Raw genomic sequence first — 21,700 nt, 5'->3', positions numbered from 1 at the left:
GTTCAACAATTTGCTCACGCATTTGTTGACAAAGTGGTGACCCTCGCCCCATCCTTGTTTGTGAATGACTGAGCATTTCATGGAATCTACTTTTATACCCAATCATGGCACCCACCTGTTCCCAATTTGCCTGTTCACCTGTGGGATGTTCCAAATAAGTGTTTGATGAGCATTCCTCAACTTTATCAGTATTTATTGCCACCTTTCCCAACTTCTTTGTCACGTGTTGCTGGCATCAAATTCTAAAGTTAATGATTATTTGCAAAAAAAAAAAAAAGTTTCAGTTTGAACATCAAATATGTTGTTTTTGTAGCATATTCAACTGAATATGGGTTGAAAATGATTTACAAATCATTGTATTCCATTTATATTTACATCTAACACAATTTCCCAACTCATACGGAAAGGGGGTTTGTATATCAGGGCAAGAAAAAACTTAACCCAATGGGATGAAAATGAGAAACCTTGGAGGGGACCGTCGAGTGGATCTAGCATAATAGTGTGAGAGTCCAGTCCATAGTGGATCTAACATAATAGTGTGAGAGTCCAGTCCATAGTGGATCTAACATAATAGTGTGTGTCCAGTCCATAGTGGATCTAACATAATAGTGTAAGAGTCCAGTCCATAGTGGATCTAACATAATAGTGTGAGAGTCCAGTCCATAGTGGATCTAACATAATAGTGTGTGTCCAGTCCATAGTGGATCTAACATAATAGTGTAAGAGTCCAGTCCATAGTGGATCTAACATAATAGTGTGAGAGTCCAGTCCATAGTGGATCTAACATAATAGTGTGTGTCCAGTCCATAGTGGATCTAACATAATAGTGTAAGAGTCCAGTCCATAGTGGATCTAACATAATAGTGTGAGAGTCCAGTCCATAGTGGATCTAACATAATAGTGTGAGTCCAGTCCATAGTGGATCTAACATAATAGTGAGAGTCCAGTCCATAGTGGATCTAACATAATAGTGTGAGAGTCCAGTCCATAGTGGATCTAACATAATAGTGGGAGTCCAGTCCATAGTGGATCTAACATAATAGTGTGAGTCCAGTCCATAGTGGATCTAACATAATAGTGTGGGTCCAGTCCATAGTGGATCTAGCATAATAGTGGGAGTCCAGTCCATAGTGGATCTAACATAATGGTGTGAGTCCAGTCCATAGTGGATCTAACATAATAGTGTGAGTCCAGTCCATAGTGGATCTAACATAATAGTGAGAGTCCAGTCCATAGTGGATCTAACATAATAGTGTGAGAGTCCAGTCCATAGTGGATCTAACATAATAGTGTGAGAGTCCAGTCCATAGTGGATCTAGCATAATAGTGGGAGTCCAGTCCATAGTGGATCTAACATAATAGTGGGAGTCCAGTCCATAGTGGATCTAACATAATAGTGGGAGAGTCCAGTCCATAGTGGATCTAACATAATAGTGTGAGAGTCCAGTCCATAGTGGATCTAGCATAATAGTGGGAGTCCAGTCCATAGTGGATCTAACATAATAGTGTGAGTCCAGTCCATAGTGGATCTAACATAATAGTGTGAGTCCAGTCCATAGTGGATCTAACATAATAGTGAGAGTCCGGTCCATAGTGAATCTAACATAATAGTGTGAGAGTCCAGTCCATAGTGGATCTAGCATTATAGTGGGAGTCCAGTCCATAGTGGATCTAACATAATAGTGTGAGAGTCCAGTCCATAGTGGATCTAGCATTATAGTGGGAGTCCAGTCCATAGTGGATGTAACATAATAGTGAGAGTCCAGTTCATAGTGGATCTAGCATATAGTGGGAGTCCAGTCCATAGTAGATCTAACATAATAGTGTGAGAGTCCGGTCCATAGTGGATCTAACATAATAGTGTGAGAGTCCAGTCCATAGTGGATCTAACATAATAGTGTGAGAGTCCAGTCCATAGTGGATCTAACATAATAGTGAGAGTCCAGTCCATAGTGAATCTAACATAATAGTGTGAGAGTCCAGTCCATAGTGGATCTAGCATTATAGTGGGAGTCCAGTCCATAGTGGATCTAACATAATAGTGTGAGAGTCCAGTCCATAGTGGATCTAGCATTATAGTGGGAGTCCAGTCCATAGTGGATCTAACATAATAGTGAGAGTCCAGTTCATAGTGGATCTAGCATATAGTGGGAGTCCAGTCCATAGTAGATCTAACATAATAGTGTGAGAGTCCAGTCCATAGTGGATCTAACATAATAGTGTGAGAGTCCAGTCCATAGTGGATCTAACATAATAGTGTGAGAGTCCAGTCCATAGTGGATCTAACATAATAGTGAGAGTCCAGTCCATAGTGAATCTAACATAATAGTGTGAGAGTCCAGTCCATAGTGGATCTAACATAATAGTGAGAGTCCAGTCCATAGTGAATCTAACATAATAGTGTGAGAGTCCAGTCCATAGTGGATCTAGCATTATAGTGGGAGTCCAGTCCATAGTGGATCTAACATAATAGTGTGAGAGTCCAGTCCATAGTGGATCTAGCATTATAGTGGGAGTCCAGTCCATAGTGGATCTAACATACCGGTAATAGTGAGAGTCCAGTTCATAGTGGATCTAGCATATAGTGGGAGTCCAGTCCATAGTAGATCTAACATAATAGTGTGAGAGTCCAGTCCATAGTGGATCTAACATAATAGTGTGAGAGTCCAGTCCATAGTGGATCTAACATAATAGTGTGAGAGTCCAGTCCATAGTGGATCTAACATAATAGTGAGAGTCCAGTCCATAGCGAATCTAACATAATAGTGTGAGAGTCCAGTCCATAGTGGGGCCAGCAGGGCTACATCTTGAGTGGAGACAAGTCAGCAGCGCAGAGACGTACCCAACTGATGCACAGATGAGTGGTCCACCCCGGGTCCCGACTTTGGACAGCTAGCGCAACATCTGTTAGACAGTTAGAGATGCTACCTCAGTAGAAGCATTTAAGTCCCATCTTAAAACTCATTTGTATATGCTAGCCTTTAAATAAAACCCCCTTTAAGACCAGTTGATCTGCCGTCTCTTTGCTGCTCTGCCCCCCTCTCCTTCATAGAGGTTATCAGATGACCACGGATGATTCGCTAGCTGTTCAAAGTCATGCACTCATCTGTGCATCAGTTAATGACGTCTCTGCGCTCCTGACTTGTCTCCACTCAAGATGATCCCCTGCTGGCCCCACTATGAACTGGACTCTCACACTATTAACTAGATCCACTCGACGTCCATTGCACCGGTCGCCCAGGGGGGAGGTCCCCACATCTGCGGTCCCCTCCAAGGTTTCTCATTGTATCCCATAGGGTTGAGTTTTTTCTTGCCCTGATGTGGGATCTGAGCCGAGGATGTCGTTGTGGCTTTTGCAGCCCTTTGAGACACTTGTGATTAAGGGCTATATAAATAAACTTTGACTGATTGATTGGGACTTCGGAATACAAAAGTGATAGCCCTATCCTTGAGAAGGGACTACATGTCTAGCTCAACGCCAACATGTACACTACCGTTCAAAAGTTTGGGGTCACATTGAAATGTCCTTATTTTTGAAGGAAAAGCAATGTACTTTTCAATGAAGATAACTTTAAACTAGTCTTAACTTTAAAGAAATACACTCTATACATTGCTAATGTGGTAAATGACTATTCTAGCTGCAAATGTCTGGTTTTTGGTGCAATATCTACGTAGGTGTATAGAGGCCCATTTCCAGAAACTATCACTCCAGTGTTCTAATGGTACAATGTGTTTGCTCATTGGCTCAGAAGGCTAATTGATTATTAGAAAACCCTTCTGCAATCATGTTCACACATCAGAAAACAGTTTAGCTCGTTACAGAAGCTACAAAACTGACCTTCCTTTGAGCAGATTGAGTTTCTGGAGCATCACATTTGTGGGGTCAATTAAACGCTCAAAATGGCCAGAAAAAGATAACTTTCATCTGAAACTCGACAGTCTATTCTTGTTCTTAGAAATGAAGGCTATTCCACAAAATTGTTTGGGTGACCCCAAACTTTTGAACGGTGGTGTAAATTATGACTTAAAGCAGTCGTTTTCCAGACACTTACACACGAGCATCTCCTTTTATGGTCAGGGTGTGCTGTCCTGAATTAGCACACACACACCGAGACACAAAGGAGGAATATAAAAACTGATGGTTTGGCTTCTCCAAGTTAGGAGAGACACATTTTCTTGACCTGACCTCCTCCAGGAACTGCAGTCCTGTATAATGACACTCGCTTGTAATAAAGCAACTTTTAGTCCAGTAAAGAGTCTCCTATGTCTCTTTTGATCCAGCCGCACTGCCGTGTCGCCCTTCTGTCCGGACGAGGATGACAAGACCAGAAATACACATCAAAAGCAATATGAGTACATAATCATACGGGTGGTATTACTACTGGCTGGTTTCATAATACTGCCACTTTATTCTCAAAATTAAAGTTTTTCATTTAATTTTTGTAAAATCTGAATTTTCTCTTAAAAGTTGTTATTAATGTCATAATCAAAGTTTTATGTCAATATAAAATAACATATTTCCTCCTGTGAAATTGCATATTTACAAAGTTATGAATTTTTCCTCATAAAAATGGCAACGCTTCTTATCTATTTGGGACATTTTTTTATTGCAAGGTTGTTACTTATATTTTTATTTATTTGTATAGTCTATATCGGTCTATATAGTCTCCAACTTTTTTCCACCAAATACTGCCTCATAAAACAACGTGGCCCGAGTACCAACATGATGACCAACATTAAAATACAGCCTACTGATAGGCCTATTAGACCAATTCATTAAAAAACAAAGCAGGGGATTTATTTAACAAGGATATTCAATGTTTTTGGCCACACACAGTTTGAACAGTAACACTGTGTTTGAATATTAAAAAAAATAAACCACTGTGTTTATGATCAAGTGATTATTTGGCGTATCACAAAATGGAGTCCTTCAGTTGTTCCACATTAATGTCATGAAACAACGTTGACCTTTCGTCAAATTTACAATACAATAACAGTTAAAAAAATGTAAACAACCTCAAGACCCATTTTTTAAGTTAGCATTTATTTAATATTCTTATTCATCTTATAATTATTATATTTGTAACTGTGTTTATCTAGTATTTATTAGCTTTTTTTTGACCACATGCCAATTTCATTAATTTTATTTGTTCTTTACTTACATATTTATCTAATATTGATGCATTTTAATAATTGTATCATACTAATATATTCATTTATTTTATGTCCTTAATTTTTTGTATTTTTTTTTAACCAGGTATTATGTAATGGGGAGGGAGGCACTGGTTTTTAAAATGTTTTTAAAATGTAGATCAAATTTGGTATTTTTATAAACGACTGTAACATAGAAATGTTTGTCAACATTATTATGCCCCGGGCAAAAATGTTTCTACATAAATGTCGATTTATGAAAGTAAGGCCTACATTTTTAAATTGGCTTAATGGGTTACAATTATCAATTAAATCTTGGAGAATGTTTAAGAGTACAAAAGCCCTTAAATTGATAGCTTTGATAAAAACATTTGAAGGTGGGGAGTCAAACTCATTTTAGCTCAGGGGCCACATGGCCGTAATGGTAAAATCATGGCATGATAACTTAAAAATAAAGACGACTCCAGGTTGTTTTCTTTGTTTTACTTTGACCAAAAATAGAACTAGCACATTACGAAAACGTACAAATCACAACTAATCCTCTGGACGAAACACTTCAAGTTTGTTGAAAATTCAGAGGAAATTGGTGCAGCTTCAAAAACACAATGAGCTTAGACTTGGTCTCGGTGTATCTACTAAGCCAGGATTGAACTTTAAGTCACAGTCTTTCTGGGATTGAACAAAAAACACAACATGTAAACTCTTCTAGGTATCAAATACCGCCTTTGTCATGACCACGTATCAATCCAGTGCTAACTCAACAAACCGTAAGAAACGGAGGTAAAAACTATTCAAAAGGGTTAATTAAGTTCACTTTTCTTGTGTTTGACATTTGACGGGTGTCAAATGACGCAGAAGACATAAAACGGCAGGTTTTAAGTTTCATGTGGGTCGAGGAGGAGGAGGAGCCACAGTCCCCCTTTTCTGTGTACCTCTTGCTTGGCCCCGGTATAAACCATTTGCTTGCCTAACAGAATTGCTATTGTGACATCCAGTGGACACATTTAGAACAGCAGTTCTAAATGTAACCTACTCAGTGGCCATGAGATCGGTAGGTTGTGAGTTCAAACCCCGGCCGAGTCATACCAAAGGCTATAAAAATGGGACCCATTAGCTCCCTGCTTGGCACTCAGCATCAAGGGTTGGAATTGGGGGTTAAATCACCAAAAATTATTCCCGAGCGCGGCCACCGCTGCTGCTCACTGCTCCCCTCACCTCCCAAGGGGATGGGTCAAATGCAGAGGACAAATTTCACCACACCAAGTGTGTGTGTGACAATCATTGGTACTTTAACTTTAGTTTATTTCGTTTAAAAAAAAAAAAGAGCTCATTTTTATACTTGGAAAACTCATCACGCGGGCCGGAAAAAAACTGTACCTTTGACTTTTGATTGATTGATTGAAACTTTTAGTGAAGTGAAGTGAATTATATTTATATAGCGCTTTTTCTCTAGTGACTCAAAGCGCTTTACATAGTGAAACCCATTATCTAAGTTACATTTAAACCAGTGTGGGAGGCACTGGGAGCAGGTGGGTAAAGTGTCTTGCCCAAGGACACAACGGCAGTGACTAGGATGGCAGAAGCGGGGATCGAACCTGGAACCCTCAAGTTGCTGGCACGGCCGCTCTACCAACCGAGCTATATTAGTAGATTGCACAGTGAAGTACATATTCCGTACAATTGACCACTAAATGGTAACACCCGAATAAGTTTTTCAACTTGTTTAAGTCGGGGTCCGCGTTAATCAATTCATGGTCATGACACCCCTGATTTAAAGTGATTTAGGCATCCCTTTTTGTCTTTTGTTTGTTTTTTTCATATTTTTTCGTGTTATTACTCTATCTGTATTGGCTTTTGTTTTTTTCCTTGATGTTGAAATTGCCTTGACGTTTGTGTAAATTATAAATGTATGTTTGTAGTTCAATAATAAAAAAATAAAAAACATCGCTATCAAAAACTCAAAAAAAAAACACAAAAAAACTTTGTGTTACATTTTGTATGTAAGAAAAATGCTATGTAAATAAAGTTAGAAGTGACATATGCCAAACCAATGGGGATGAATGGGGTTATCTTGTAGGATGCAGGGGGGTTACGGCCGCACCTGGCAACCCCGCAGCCCGTCCTGACCGCTGAAAAACTTGTTGTTGTCGGGGAAAATGGCGTCAAACGTAGAAGCCCCGGAGCGCTGGTACCTCGCCCTACTCGGCTTCGCGGAGCATTTCCGAACCTCCAGCCCTCCCAAAATACGCCTGTGCGTGCATTGTCTCCAGGCCGTGTTTCAGTTTAAGCCGCCACAGAGGATTGAGGCCCGTACGCATCTCCAACTGGGCTCGGTTCTCTACCACCACACCAAGAACAGCGAGCTGGCCCGCAGCCACCTGGAGAAGGCGGTGAGCGGGCTTCATGAGCTAGGAAAGAGCGGGGATGACGCTGCGGAGCGGGGTGGTGTAGGCCGCAGGCTGGGAAACAACGAACCGCCTCGGACTTTTAGGAAACTGTTGATTTACCATATTTAGCGTTACTCTATAATTATTAACACAATTTGTTGTATCATCTGCACAGCTTAATTATGAGACATTAGTCCCAATTTTGCCGCTTCCATTCTTTAGCTGCTGTGCAGAATTAGCTGCTGAATGGGAGTCTAAATGCAGATAACGCCAACAATGTCAAACATGACAAGAATAACGCTTTTGTCTTTGCTGTTTTGCAGTGGTTTATTTCCCAGCAAGTCCCTCAATTTGAAGATGTCAAGTTTGAAGCTGCAAGCATTTTATCTGAACTATTCTGCCAACAGGTAATCATGTTCATCTGAGGTACATTGACTATTTTCCATGCCATGTTCATGCATTCATTATCCAGTGTTATGAAACTAACCACATTTCTAGATATAATAATAATAATAATAATACCTGGGATTTATATAGCGCTTTTCTAAGTACCCAAAGTCACTTTACATGTTAAAAACCCATCATTCATTCACACCTGGATATAATGATAAAAATGAACTGGAAATCTCATGTAAAAAAATACAACATAAAGTAGCAAGAAACAGGTCAATAATGAATAAAGCAAAACATGTTCTAGCCTAGTGGTTTTTAACCTTGTTGGAGGTACCGAACCCCACCAGTTTCATATGCGCATTCACCGAACCCTTTAGTGAAAAAAATATATATATGTACACTACCGTTCAAAAGTTTGGGGTCACATTTCAATGTGACCCCTATACACCTATGCATAGGTGTATAGAGGCCCACTGTACTTTTCAATGAAGATAACTTTAAACTAGTGTTAACTTTAAAGAAATACACTCTATACATTGCTAATGTGGTAAATGACTATTCTAGCTGCAAATGTCTGGCTTTTGGTGCAATATCTACATAGGTGTATAGAGGCCCATTTCCAGCAACTATCACTCCAGTGTTCTAATGGTACAATGTGTTTGCTCATTGGCTCAGAAGGCTAATTGATGATTAGAAAACCCTTGTGCAATCATGTTCACACATCTGAAAACAGTTTAGCTCGTTACAGAAGCTACAAAACTGACCTTCCTTTGAGCAGATTGAGTTTCTGGAGCATCACATTTGTGGGGTCAATTAAACGCTCAAAATGGCCAGAAAAAGAGAACTTTCATCTGAAACTCGACAGTCTATTCTTGTTCTTAGAAATGAAGGCTTTTCCACAAAATTGTTTGGGTGACCCCAAACTTTTGAACGGTAGTGTATATATATTTTTTTCAAATTCAAGGCAAAGGTATACACTACCGTTCAAAAGTTTGGGGTCACATCGAAATGTCCTTATTTTTGAAAGAAAAGCACTGTACTTTTCAATGAAGATAACTTTAAACTAGTCTTAACTTTAAAGAAATACACTCTATACATTGCTAATGTGGTAAATGACTATTCTAGCTGCAAATGTCTGGTTTTTGGTGCAATATCTACATAGGTGTATAGAGGCCCATTTCCAGCAACTATCACTCCAGTGTTCTAATGGTACAATGTGTTTGCTCAGAAGTAGGGCTGAACGATTTCAGGAAAAAATCTGATCACGATTTTTCTGACAGAAATTGCGATTTCGATTTTGACTCACGATTTCTTTTCAAATCAAGCTTCAGTAACAGTAACAGATTTAAAACATGACAAAAAATGATATACCATGAAAACATTAAATGCTATGTAATGCAAGGATGAATACTAAAAGGTAAGAATTGCTTCAAACATGTATTTATTAAGAAACATGCATGTACATTCTCCAAAGTTCTTGACCAACAGCAGTTATTAAAACTAAAGAACTAAAACCAGTACAAAAACCTTAATTATGTTAAGATAAATAAAAAAGTTTAAGTTAAATAAAATACAAAACAATTCCAACACAAAAAGCAATGCTTAATATATAATAAGAAAAACAAAATTCAACAACTTCAATAAAGGAAAAAAAGGATCCTGACCTTATGTAAACAGTCTTATACTCAAGTAGGTAGGTCAGTCTTTTATGGCTCAAGAGAGCTAGCCTATCAACATCTATAGCAGCAATTCAAGTACTTTATTCAACCCTGGAAGAAACCTGAACAATATTTTAAAGTGAAATTGAAAAGTAATGGTAATAAAGAAAATACTATTACAAAAACAAAATGACCCAACCTCTGCCCTTCTGAAAAATATGTCAGACATTAAAATAGGTGGGTCATTCATTTACCGCTTAGCAGCACCCAAATATTGCACATCTATTCTGTTAACAATAGAACATAATATTCCTGAAATTGTGGTATGTTTGCTACAATGGGCTGAATCGCTCGGGGTTGACTTTTCACCGGACTTTTTGGTCATACATTCGTCGTGTAACTGCCGGTGGTGATTTTTCAAGTGCCGGAATAAATTAGTCGTGTTGCCTTGGGATGTGGCGACTTTGGCCCGACAAGTTTTACAAAGTACCTGTTTCTGATGCACATCTGAAGTTTCGAAACCGAAGTAGTCCCAAATGACAGACGTGCTGCTCTTCTTCTGTATTAAAACTAAATCCTCCTCCACTTCTGACCCGGCGGCAGCAGCCATTTCTTCCAGGACGTTTGTTTCTTCACCAAAGTTGTTAGTGGGCGTGTACGCGGTAGCCTCGTCAATGGCCGCCTCTGATTGGTTAGCGTGACGGCATGCCCTGCTCACAAGTAGTTTACCACTTCTGATTGGTGAGTTTGACAAGGCATGAGAGTAGCACGAGCAGGCTGCATATACACAACAGACATGTCAGCCAGGAGAGCTAAATAACGTTCGTCTAAAACCGAAGCCTTCACGATCTCAAGATTGAGACTTCTGAAATCGCAATTTCGATCTGAAAACGATAAATCGTTCAGCCCTACTCAGAAGGCTAATTGATGATTAGAAAACCCTTGTGCAATCATGTTCACACATCTGAAAACAGTTTAGCTCGTTACAGAAGCTACAAAACTGACCTTCCTTTGAGCAGATTGAGTTTCTGGAGCATCACATTTGTGGGGTCAATTAAACGCTCAAAATGGCCAGAAAAAGAGAACTTTCATCTGAAACTCGACAGTCTATTCTTGTTCTTAGAAATGAAGGCTATTCCACAAAATTGTTTGGGTGACCCCAAACTTTTGAACGGTAGTGTATATATATTTTTTTCAAATTCAAGGCAAAGGTATATGTTTTTTTTCTGGTGCACAAAATGAACCGTGCATGAACATCACCTTGTTCAAAGAACAAACCCAACACAGTGCATGAACTCACAACAAATTACACACCTGCAAATCAGATGGAAAATTAGAGGGAACATTGTTTGGGGGTATCCTTAATACGCGGATAGGGAGAAGTTTTTATTTACACGATGAGTCGGGTGTGTCTTGACCTCCGCCAAACCCCTGAGGCCGACTCACCAAACCCCTAGGGTTCGATCGAACCTGGGTTAAGTACCACTGTTCTAGACCAAAAATCACTTCATATTCTCTACTGCTCGCTACCATATCTGAGTTAATGTGTGGGGAAATAACTACAAAAGTACACTTCATTCATTAACAGTGTTACAAAAAAGATCAGTTAAAATAATACATAATGTTGGATATAGAGAACATGCAAACCCTGTATTCATTGAATCGAAAATACTGAAATTCCACGACATGGTGAATTGGCAAACAGCTAAAATTATACACAAAGCAAACTATAATCTGCTACCCAAGAATATACAACAATTCTTCTCAACAAAAGAGGAGGAATATAATCTTAGAGAAAAATGTAATTTAAAACATTTGTACGCACGTACAACACTTAAAACCTTCAGTATATCAGTATGTGGAATTCAATTACGGAATGGATTAAGCAAAGAATTCAAACAATGTACTAATATGATCCACTTCAAGAAACTATTCAATCTTAGTGTTTACTAAGTACAAAGAAGAAGAACCATGATAAACATTCTGAATTTATTTCATCCATCCATTAATTTTCTAGATAATCTTACACATCTCACCATATGAAATATAACTTACTTCACCAATTATTTATTTATTTTTATTGTTATTACCGATGGAGTATATTGTGAATAAATTGAGAACAGGGAGTGAACAAAAGTTTTAGCAACTGCTATGTAAAGGAAAAGGGGTAGGATTAAATAAGCTCTGCTACTTCCTACTCCTTTTCGAACGTGTTGAATAGAGAAACTGGAAATTGTGATGTATCATGTTGTATGCATGCATGTTCCAAATAAACTCAAACTATATTTACCCTGAGTCACCACTCTATTCAAGCACATTAATATATTTAACCAAAATTCTATTTCCAGAATTTGGTGGACTCTGCAAAGCCTCTTTTGCGCAAGGCCATCCAGATTTCTCAACAAACACCATATTGGCACTGCAGGCTGCTGTTCCAGCTGGCGGTATGTATCTTACTCATGTAATTTTGTATATTGATAATATTGTGGCTATTGTATGGAAAAAGTGGACACTGCTTCCTGTTTCCTTATAGTGAAACCTGTGCAGTCATTTATCTCACCGTATTTTCCGGACTATAAGGCGCACTTAAAGGCCTACTGAAAGCCACTACTACCGACCACGCAATCTGATAGCTTATATATCAATGATGAAATCTTAACATTGCAACACATGCCAATACGGCCGGGTTAACTTATAAAGTGCAATTTTAAATTTCCCGCTAAACTTCCGGTTGGAAACGTCTATGTATGATGACGTATGCGCGTGACGTCACGACGGCAACGGAAGTATTCGTACCCAATGTGTCACCATACAAACTGCTCTGTTTTCATCGAACAATTCCATAGTATTCTGGACATCTGTGTTGGTGAATCTTTTGCAATTTGTTTAATGAACAATGAAGACTGCAAAGAAGAAAGTTGTAGGTGGGATCGGTGTATTAACGGCTGGCTGTAGCAACACAACCAGGAGGACTTACTTGGATAGCAGACGCGCTAGCCGACGCTAGCCGACGCTAGCCGCCAACCGCATCTGTGATCGGGTGAAGTCCTTCGTCGCGCCGTCGATCGATGAAACGCAGGTGAGCACGGGTGTTGATGAGCAGATGAGGGCTGGCTGGTGTAGGTGAAGCGCTAATGTTTTTATCATAGCTCTGTGAGGTCCGGTTGCTAAGTTAGCTTCAGCGTCGTTAGCAACAGCATTGTTAAGCTTTGCCAGGCTGAGAATTATTAACTGTGTAGTTACATGTCCATGGTTTAATAGTATTGTTGATCTTCTGTCTATCCTTCCAGTCAGAGACTTATTTATTTTGTTTCTATATGCATTTGAGCCAGATGCTATCACTTTAGCTCAGTAGCTAAAGTGTTTCGTCGATGTATTGTCGTGGAGATAAAAGTGAAGTGAAGTGAATTATATTTATATAGCGCTTTTCTCTAGTGACTCAAAGCGCTTTACATAGTGAAACCCAATATCTAAGTTACATTTAAACCAGTGTGGGTGGCACTGGGAGCAAGTGGGTAAAGTGTCTTGCCCAAGGACACAACGGCAGTGACTAGGATGGCGGAAGCGGGAATCGAACCTGGAACCCTCAAGTTGCTGGTACGGCCACTCTACCAACCGAGCTATACCGCCCAGTCACTGTGAATGTCCATTTCGCGTTCCCGACTCTCATTTTCAAGAGGATATAGTATCCGAGGTGGTTTAAAATACAAATCCGTGATCCGCAATAGAAAAAGGAGAGAGTGTGGAATCCAATGAGCCAGCTTGTACCTAAGTTACGGTCAGAGCGAAAAAAGATATGTCTTGCACTGCATTCTAGTCATTCACTCTAACGTTCCTCATCCACGAATCTTTCATCCTCGCTCAAATTAATGGGGTAATCGTCGCTTTCTCGGTCCGAATCGCTCTAGCTGCGTTGAAAACAATAGGAAAATATGAGGATGCGAACAACTGACTACGTCACACTACTTACGGTAGGGGCAAGGCTTTTTTTTTATCAGAGACCAAAAGTTGCGAACTTTATCGTCGTTGTTCTATACTAAATCCTTTCAGCAAAAATATGGCAATATCGCGAAATGATCAGGTATGACACATAGAATGGATCTGCTATCCCCGTTTAAATAAAAAAAATTCATTTCAGTAGGCCTTTAAAGGTAGTGTTGTCCCGATACCAATATTTTGGTACCGGTACCAAAATGTATTTTGATACTTTTCGGTACTTTTCTAAATAAAAGGGGACCACAAAAAATTGCATTATTGGCTTTATTTTAACAAAAAATCTTACGGTACATTAAATATATGTTTCTTTTTGCAAGTTTGTCCTTAAATAAAATAGTGAACATACAAGACAACTTGTCTTTTATTAGTAAGTAAACAAACAAAGGCTCCTAATTTAGCTGTTGACGTTTGCAGTAACATATTGTGTCATTTATCAATCTATTATTTTGTCAACATTATTAAGGACAAGAGGTAGAAAATGAATTATTGATCTATTTGTTCATTTACTGTTAATATCTGCTTTCTGTGTGGAGTTTGCATGTTCTCCCCGTGACTGCGTGGGTTCCCTCCGGGTACTCCGGCTTCCTCCCACCTCCAAAGACATGCACCTGGGGATAGGTTGATTGGCAACACTAAATTGGCCCTAGTGTGTGAATGTGAGTGTGAATGTTGTCTGTCTATCTGTGTTGGCCCTAGGATGAGGTGGCGGCTTGTCCAGGGTGTACCCCGCCTTCCGCCCGAATGCAGCTGAGATAGGCTCCAGCACCCCCCGCGACCCCAAAAGGGACAAGCGGTTGAAAATGGATGGATGAATGGATCTGCTTACTTTCTCTTTTAACATGTTCTTTCTACACTTCTGTTCAAATGTAATAAGCACTTATTCTTTTGTTGTTTGATACTTTACATTAGTTTTGGATGATACCACAAATTTGGGTATCAATCCGATACGAAGTCGTTACAGGATCATACAATGGTCATATTCAAAGTCCTCATGTGTCCAGGGACATATTTCCTGAGTTTATAAACATAATATGAATTTGAAAAACAGGAAAAAAGATTTTGTGATGCTAAAAAATATCGATGTAATCATAGTAGTATCAACTAGATACGCTCCTGTACTTGGTATCATTACAGTGGATGTTAGGTGTAGATCAGAGGTGGGCAATTAATTTTTACCGGGGGCCGCATGAGCAACCCGAGCACTGCTGGAGAGCCACATCGACAATATTTCAATTAAATTTGGCTCAATATTATTTTTGATGTACCGTAAGTAAAATAATAATAATAATAATACTTTCATTTAACCTAACTTAACTTTATACAAAAGCAGGTTGCTTTTGATGGTTGTATTTTTAACACTGTCTTACACTACACTTCCTGATGTACAATACAATGCAAAAATGTCAATTTCTGCACAGGGTTAATTTAAAGTTTATCCTGCATCCTCTTTAAAAGTCCAACATTTTTCCCCGTCAGATTTGGACAACCATCGGTTGTCACAACTGCCAGCTTGTCCCATTTCAGTCCTAACATGTCCAAACACGCATTTACCTATGTGAACAAGTCATTACCTGTGGTTGTCTCTTTAATTGACTGCATGGCTGCCAGCTCCTCCGTGATTTGAAAGTCTGCAATTATCCCACGTAAGAAGATGAGCAGCTGGGCGGTGTCACGTACATCGGAGCTCTCATCCAAAGCCAGCGAAAAACAGTCAAAGTCTGCTGTTCTGTTCTTCAGCTGAAGCTCCAAGTTTCAGGTGTTGTGCCGGATAATGCACCCCCGGTGTAGAATGCACCCCCTGACGGGAGTGTTATATCAACTAAAGCCCACACTTAAAGTTTCCACGTGTAATATTGAATCTATTTAAAAAAAGTTATTTAATAAGAAGCCAAAAGTGCAAAAACAATAATGTTCGTGTTGGAGGAGTTGTGAATGAATGAAATATGAAATCCCTGCTGCAGTCTGCAGGTGTACCTAATGTTGTGGCCCAGCAGCGACTGCAGCAGGGATTTCATATTTCATTCATTCACAACTCCTCCAACACGAACATTATTGTTTTTGCACTTTTGGCTTCTTATTAAATAACTTTTTTAAATAAATTCAATCTTGCACGTGGAAACTTTTAAGTGGGCTTTAGTTGATATAACACTCCCGTCAGGGGGTGCATTCTACACCGGGGGTGCATTATCCGGCACGGGCATTATCAGCGCAATAGAGTCCAATAAGCACTCCTTAATAAACTCTCCGTCAGAAAACGCCTTACTTTTTCTGGCGATTTTGTGAGAAATGACGAAACTTGTCCTGACGGCTGCATTCTGGGGGTGTGAAATATGGCAAAAAGTCCTTGTTGGGTTTGCAGTTTTACCATCAACGCATCAGCCTCCCTTTGCACGCTCTTCATTGGACAGATTCCGGTATTTTTCCTCGTGTAGTAGCGATTCTAATGATATTCTTTAAACACAGCAACATGTGTACCACACATTAAGCACACGGTTTTACCTTTAATTTCTGTAAAGAAATACTTGGCAGTCCATGTCTTGTTGGAAACACGCCATTCGTCATCAACTCTTCTCTTTTTAGCGTCTCATCACTTGTCGCTGTGCACCTTCACTCACAGGTTACACACAGACATACGCCCATAAATAACACTTTTCAAAATAAAAGCAGCACAGTTGTATTGCGCGCACGACATAGATGTTTTTTAAACTTTATTTTGTCATTTGTGATTGCCGCTGTTCACATTCACTCACGCGCATACGTCCACACGGAAGTAATACAAATAACGCTTTTCAAAACAAAAGCAGCACCGTTGTATTGCACACTCGACATACACTACCGTTCAAAAGTTTGGGGTCACATTGAAATGTCCTTATTTTTGAAGGAAAAGCACTGTACTTTTCAATGAAGATAACTTTAAACTAGTCTTAACTTTAAAGAAATACACTCTATACATTGCTAATGTGGTAAATGACTATTCTAGCTGCAAATGTCTGGTTTTTAGTGCAATATCTACATAGGTGTATATAGGCCCATTTCCAGCAACTATCACTCCAGTGTTCTAATGGTACAATGTGTTTGCTCATTGGCTCAGAAGGCTAATTGATGATTAGAAAACCCTTGTGCAATCATGTTCACACATCTGAAAACAGTTTAGATCGTTACAGAAGCTACAAAACTGACCTTCCTTTGAGCAGATTGAGTTTCTGGAGCATCACATTTGTGGGGTCAATCAAACGCTCAAAATGGCCTGAAAAAGAGAACTTTCATCTGAAACTGGACAGTCTATTCTTGTTCTTAGAAATGAAGGCTATTCCACAAAATTGTTTGGGTGACCCCAAACTTTTGAACGGTAGTGTAGATACTCTTTTAAATTTATTTTGTAATTTATGATTGGCCTCACGCAGGCCGGACAGGGACGCACAAAGGGCCGGATGTGGCCCGCGGGCCGCAGATTGCCCAGGGCTGGTGTAGACCCACCAATGGCGTTTGTTTACATTCAGGTACGGCATCATTCGCAGTGACGCCGGTGAGCTACGGTGTGTAGTGAAGCATGTTAAGATATTCCTCGTCCTGCAGGGATGATACTTGTAAGAAACTTACTTTATTGGTCGCCATGGAGGCGAGGATTAGTGATTTAGAAGTAGCTAAAACACTGTAAACTGCGGATGGACTTTAGCCGCTAGCTAGCTAGCCATGTCTTAAAGCACCTCTTCCTGAGGGGCGTTTCAGTGTTATAACTTCACCTTTATCTTTAGTTTTTAAGCCAAACTGCGTCCATTCTCCCTTTTCTGTCTACACACTGTGTCTGCTTGTAATGATTGTGCGCTGCCAAACATGCTCGTCTGCTCGTAAACCAGCAATGACACGACATGACGACGACGGTGATCCGGGGGACTGATACTTTTTAGAGGCGGTTATAGTACCGAATATGATTCATAAGTATCGCGGTACTATACTAATACCAGTACCTACGCATAAAACATGTTTAATGATTATTTCAGGAACAAAATGTTTTTTATCCACAAACTGAAAAATGGTTTAAACAAAAAGTGTCTGCAGATTAGTGTATGTTATAATAGAGAAAGGGACTCTTTGCAGACACACAAACAACATATTTAGAAATAAAAATACCTTTTTCCGTTTAAATTAGTGGGTGTGATTATTCTCCCAGTCACAAAGACAAGAGTGCCTGCGAGTCCGCATTCAGGGCAGGATTACTGTTGACAAAAGTTTGTCACAAAAGCCGCTGCTCCTTCTCAATGTTGTGTTTCAACGCACAGTCTCTGCTAGTGTTAGTCATTTTTCTGTATTTTGTTCTTCTGGGCTGCACTTCCACCTGTGTAAGAGGGAAGAGGCACAACACTAATTGAACATTAATTACGTTGTGACAAGCTTGACTTTCGTGACGGAACGTGAGGTCGCGCGCACACACGGACACAAACACTTTCACAAAAACACATGCAAACATGCACAAACACACACATTCACACACAGGATGAGGGTTTTTTTTTGATTGATTGAGACTTTTATTAGTAGGTTGCACAGTGAAGTACAAATTCCGTACAATTGACCACTAAATGGTAACACCCAATAAAGGCGGATTGTTCCGTGCAGGATAATACCAAGCATTGTTGCTTCCCTACTGTTTACTACTGCGGTAACTTCTAACAGATATTTCCGCCATGTTTGATCAAGGTAAAAATGCAAACAGCTGATCACCGTGATCAAACTCAAACTAATCGCGATCATGATCATAGTCTCTAATAATATTGCCACATCTGTACTTTTGATGATGTGCCTAATCTATGCATGTTCTCATTCATCCAAGTCATTGTCATCTCAGGGCATTCAATCCACCGCAACTGGACTGCTTGGTTTCTCTTAAAAGACATGTTTCTCCTTTCATCCGAGTAGGCTTTATCAGTTTGTGCTCATAGACTTAGATTGGTCAGATCTAGTCAATACCCCAAATATTTATACTCCAAAAACCAGGATGGTTTCGCCCTATCGTAGTGAGAAAAACAACCGTTTTGATGCAAACGAGCAATACTAACTGTCAAAACCAACGACAGTCGTTGAAGTGTAATTTCCCCTCGTTAGCATTGAGGTATTGTGTGGCAGAAAGATCGCTGTGGATCGACGAGAGAAACTGGAAATTGTGATGTATCATGTTGTATGCATGCATGTTTGAAATAAACTGAAACCTGCTAAGGCGTACAGTCAGTGGCCAGCAGGTGGTGGTAGGCTCTGGTCTCATTCAAAAATTGAAACCAGAGGTCTGGTGGGTAAACAAAGCATTTGGAGTGTTTTTTTTATCATTCAGCTTGTTCAGTGTGCCGTGAAAGCCGCTGACCGGGGGCAGACGAGTGCCACCGTGCAGGAGGCGCCACATCGCCTCCATGCCTGGCTCATGTTAAATGGTGCCAGGCAGTTGGCCTGCTGCTGTGTTGTGGCTTCTTTGTGATTGACTTGTGAGGCGTTCAACCCTGTTGTCCCAATGTCTGCTTGAAAACAAGATGGCAGCTGCCCTATTTAAGGGCTTCCTACAACTTTGGGACAGTTGCCATTGTGACCTCTGCTGATGCAGGCGCATGTCCAAATTCTCAAAAAGCTTGGTTTTTCTACAGCAACTTCACACACTGGAGAAAGACTTGGTGTCGGCATGCGACCTACTGGGCGTCGGAGCGGAGTACGCCCGCGTGGTGGGCTCAGAATACACCAGGTACATCTCATTTCCATTTTTAGGATATAATGTAATGTTAGTTGTAGTTTTGAAGGCATGAAAACATTCCGAGACTGGCCTGTTTGCTCCACATTTTATATATGTAGCCTGTTTTTTCTGAGCACATATTGATTTTTATGTAATGTGTATTGGCACAGCACCATTTAATTATTGTTGCGTAAATGTTGGCTGATTTGTAAAAAAATGCTGACATGACGCATTTGTCTCTTCAAGGGCGTTGTTTCTCCTCAGTAAAGGAATGGTGAGTCAGACTTGTTTGTTAAAAATTATGTTTGCGCCTATTTTTGTTGTAATATTTTAACTTCATACTTTCTGTTACAACTAAATTCTTATAAATCATAAATTTTTACTGCTGTTTATTTGTGACTTCTTTGTAATGGAACAACCTTATTAGCAGTAAAAGACTAATTCCAACGCAAAAGAACACAAATAATAAAAAGGAATACACATAACATCTTACTTGGCCTATAATATTTACTTTTCTTAGAAAACAAAAAAATACTATCCTAAACTTGTTTTTTTTCTCATTAATTATTTCTCAACTTATAAAATATATATATATCATTAAATTAAATGAATATTTCTGCGTAAATAGAACTTTTTTTAATTGTAAACTTGTCTTTTCTTAGCATGTTATTCTTGTATACATTTTTATTCATCATTTAATGACATTATTCTTGTATAATGGCACCTTTTTAAATTGTAAAATTGTCTTTACCAGCATTGTGTTCTTGTAAAAAAATGTTATCACTTGATGACATTATCCATGTATAATTGCAACTTGTTATCGTAAAACGTGCACTTAATTGTTATAAACTGCTTTTTCTGAGAAAAATTGCAATCTCTTCCTACATTTTTTATTTACTCTTTGTCATGACTCGTTAAAACATGTTATCATGAAATAACATCGGTGTTTCTCTAAATTATACAAGATTGTTGTAAAATATTTAAAAAAAATGTTTTTCCTTAGAATAACTCTTTTCACAGTATTATAACTTGTCATAAGTAAGCTGTTTTTGTCATGAAAAATATGGTTTCTTGAAATATTCCGTCTTTTTAATTTGCATCACTAATTTGTACAACAGTTATTACTAAATTTATGATTTGTATAACCTTATTCCCTTCACAAATATAATTAAAACTGTTGCTTCCAATGTTTAATGTGTAATAACGCACATTAAACAATACAGTTACATTTTACACAACACGTTTTGAGTGTGATTATGTTTTCCTTGCCCTTATAGCTACTGCTAATGGAGAGGAAGCTAGGGGAGGTCCATCCCCTGCTCACGCTGTGTGGTACCATCGTAGAGAACTGGCAGGGAAACCCCATCCAAAAGGAGTCCTTGAGGGTCTTCTTCTTGGTCTTGCAGGTCACACACTACTTGGACGCTGGACAGGTGGGAAATTCATTCTGGTAGAGCTGGGACACATTGCTAGATTGTTAGATAAGATGGTTGGCTGGTAGGAGGGGATATGTTTGTAGAATCCCATGTATGCGTTCCCTCAGGTTAAGAGTGTTAAGCCGTGCCTGAAGCAGCTACAGCAGTGCATCCAGACCATTTCTACACTCCATGACGATGAGATTCTGCCAAGCAACCCAGCTGACCTCTTCCACTGGCTACCTAAGGAGCACATGTGTGTTCTTGTATATCTAGTAGGTATTTTTGAAATGTTTTAACCATGTTAAGTAAATCATTGAGGGTGGTGACCGCTCATGTGGAAAATATCCTCTAACAGGTGACTGTGATGCACTCCATGCAAGCGGGCTACCTGGAGAAAGCACAGAAGTACACAGACAAGGCTCTAATGCAGCTAGAGAAACTAAAAAGTGAGTGTTCCTGATCTGTTCTTGTACATCTTCCAAACAATTACGCAACAACGCCCTCGCTTACTCTTTGTGCATCTTTGTATTTTTGCAGTGTTGGACTGCAGCCCGATCCTTTCTACCTTTCAAGTCATTTTACTGGAGCACATTATCATGTGTAGGCTCGTCACAGGCCACAAGGCCACTGCGTTACAGGAGGTATTTGGTTTCTCTTGTCCTTGCTTGTTGTGGTACTTTGTTGAGGATTGGTGCAAAGTGAACACCTAGTTAACACTTACTTTGTATGTTTTACTTGTATTTTATTCTTTATCTCTACTCATGGTCCTTACTATTTTACAATTTTTATTATTTTTATTTTCCGACGTTCCTCAGATGAGCCATCTGCCTCAGGGGTTATCGGCCGTGCTTGTGGAGGCGCTTTTGTGTCAGCGTCCTGGTGGCCATGGTCTGATGACCTCCTGGTGCAGATGGCTCCTGTGATAGTGTTTACTCACATGTCCCCTCTGTACTCAGCCATGCATTCGTTTGTCCATATAGTTGCATA

The 21,700-nt window shown here is 39.5% G+C and overlaps 1 protein-coding gene across 1 annotated transcript in view; it reads left to right on the top strand.

The window, feature by feature from the left end:
* Nucleotides 1-7,217: 7,217 nt before the first annotated feature.
* Nucleotides 7,218-21,700, top strand: part of mau2 (MAU2 sister chromatid cohesion factor) — a 35,906-nt gene continuing 21,423 nt past the window's right edge. Inside the window, exons 1-9 of the mRNA XM_062038581.1 lie at nt 7,218-7,541; nt 7,862-7,945; nt 11,938-12,033; nt 19,213-19,307; nt 19,542-19,569; nt 20,573-20,728; nt 20,839-20,985; nt 21,069-21,159; nt 21,251-21,354. Coding sequence (XP_061894565.1) covers nt 7,308-7,541; nt 7,862-7,945; nt 11,938-12,033; nt 19,213-19,307; nt 19,542-19,569; nt 20,573-20,728; nt 20,839-20,985; nt 21,069-21,159; nt 21,251-21,354 — 1,035 coding nt within the window. The 5' untranslated portion in view covers nt 7,218-7,307. The remainder of the gene's footprint in view (nt 7,542-7,861; nt 7,946-11,937; nt 12,034-19,212; nt 19,308-19,541; nt 19,570-20,572; nt 20,729-20,838; nt 20,986-21,068; nt 21,160-21,250; nt 21,355-21,700) is intronic.

Source organism: Entelurus aequoreus, linkage group LG27 (genome assembly GCF_033978785.1).
Source record: "Entelurus aequoreus isolate RoL-2023_Sb linkage group LG27, RoL_Eaeq_v1.1, whole genome shotgun sequence".
Taxonomy (NCBI): Eukaryota; Metazoa; Chordata; class Actinopteri; order Syngnathiformes; family Syngnathidae; genus Entelurus; species Entelurus aequoreus.
Note: the sequence above shows the minus strand (reverse complement) of the source record. Positions and strands in the feature narration are given on the sequence as shown.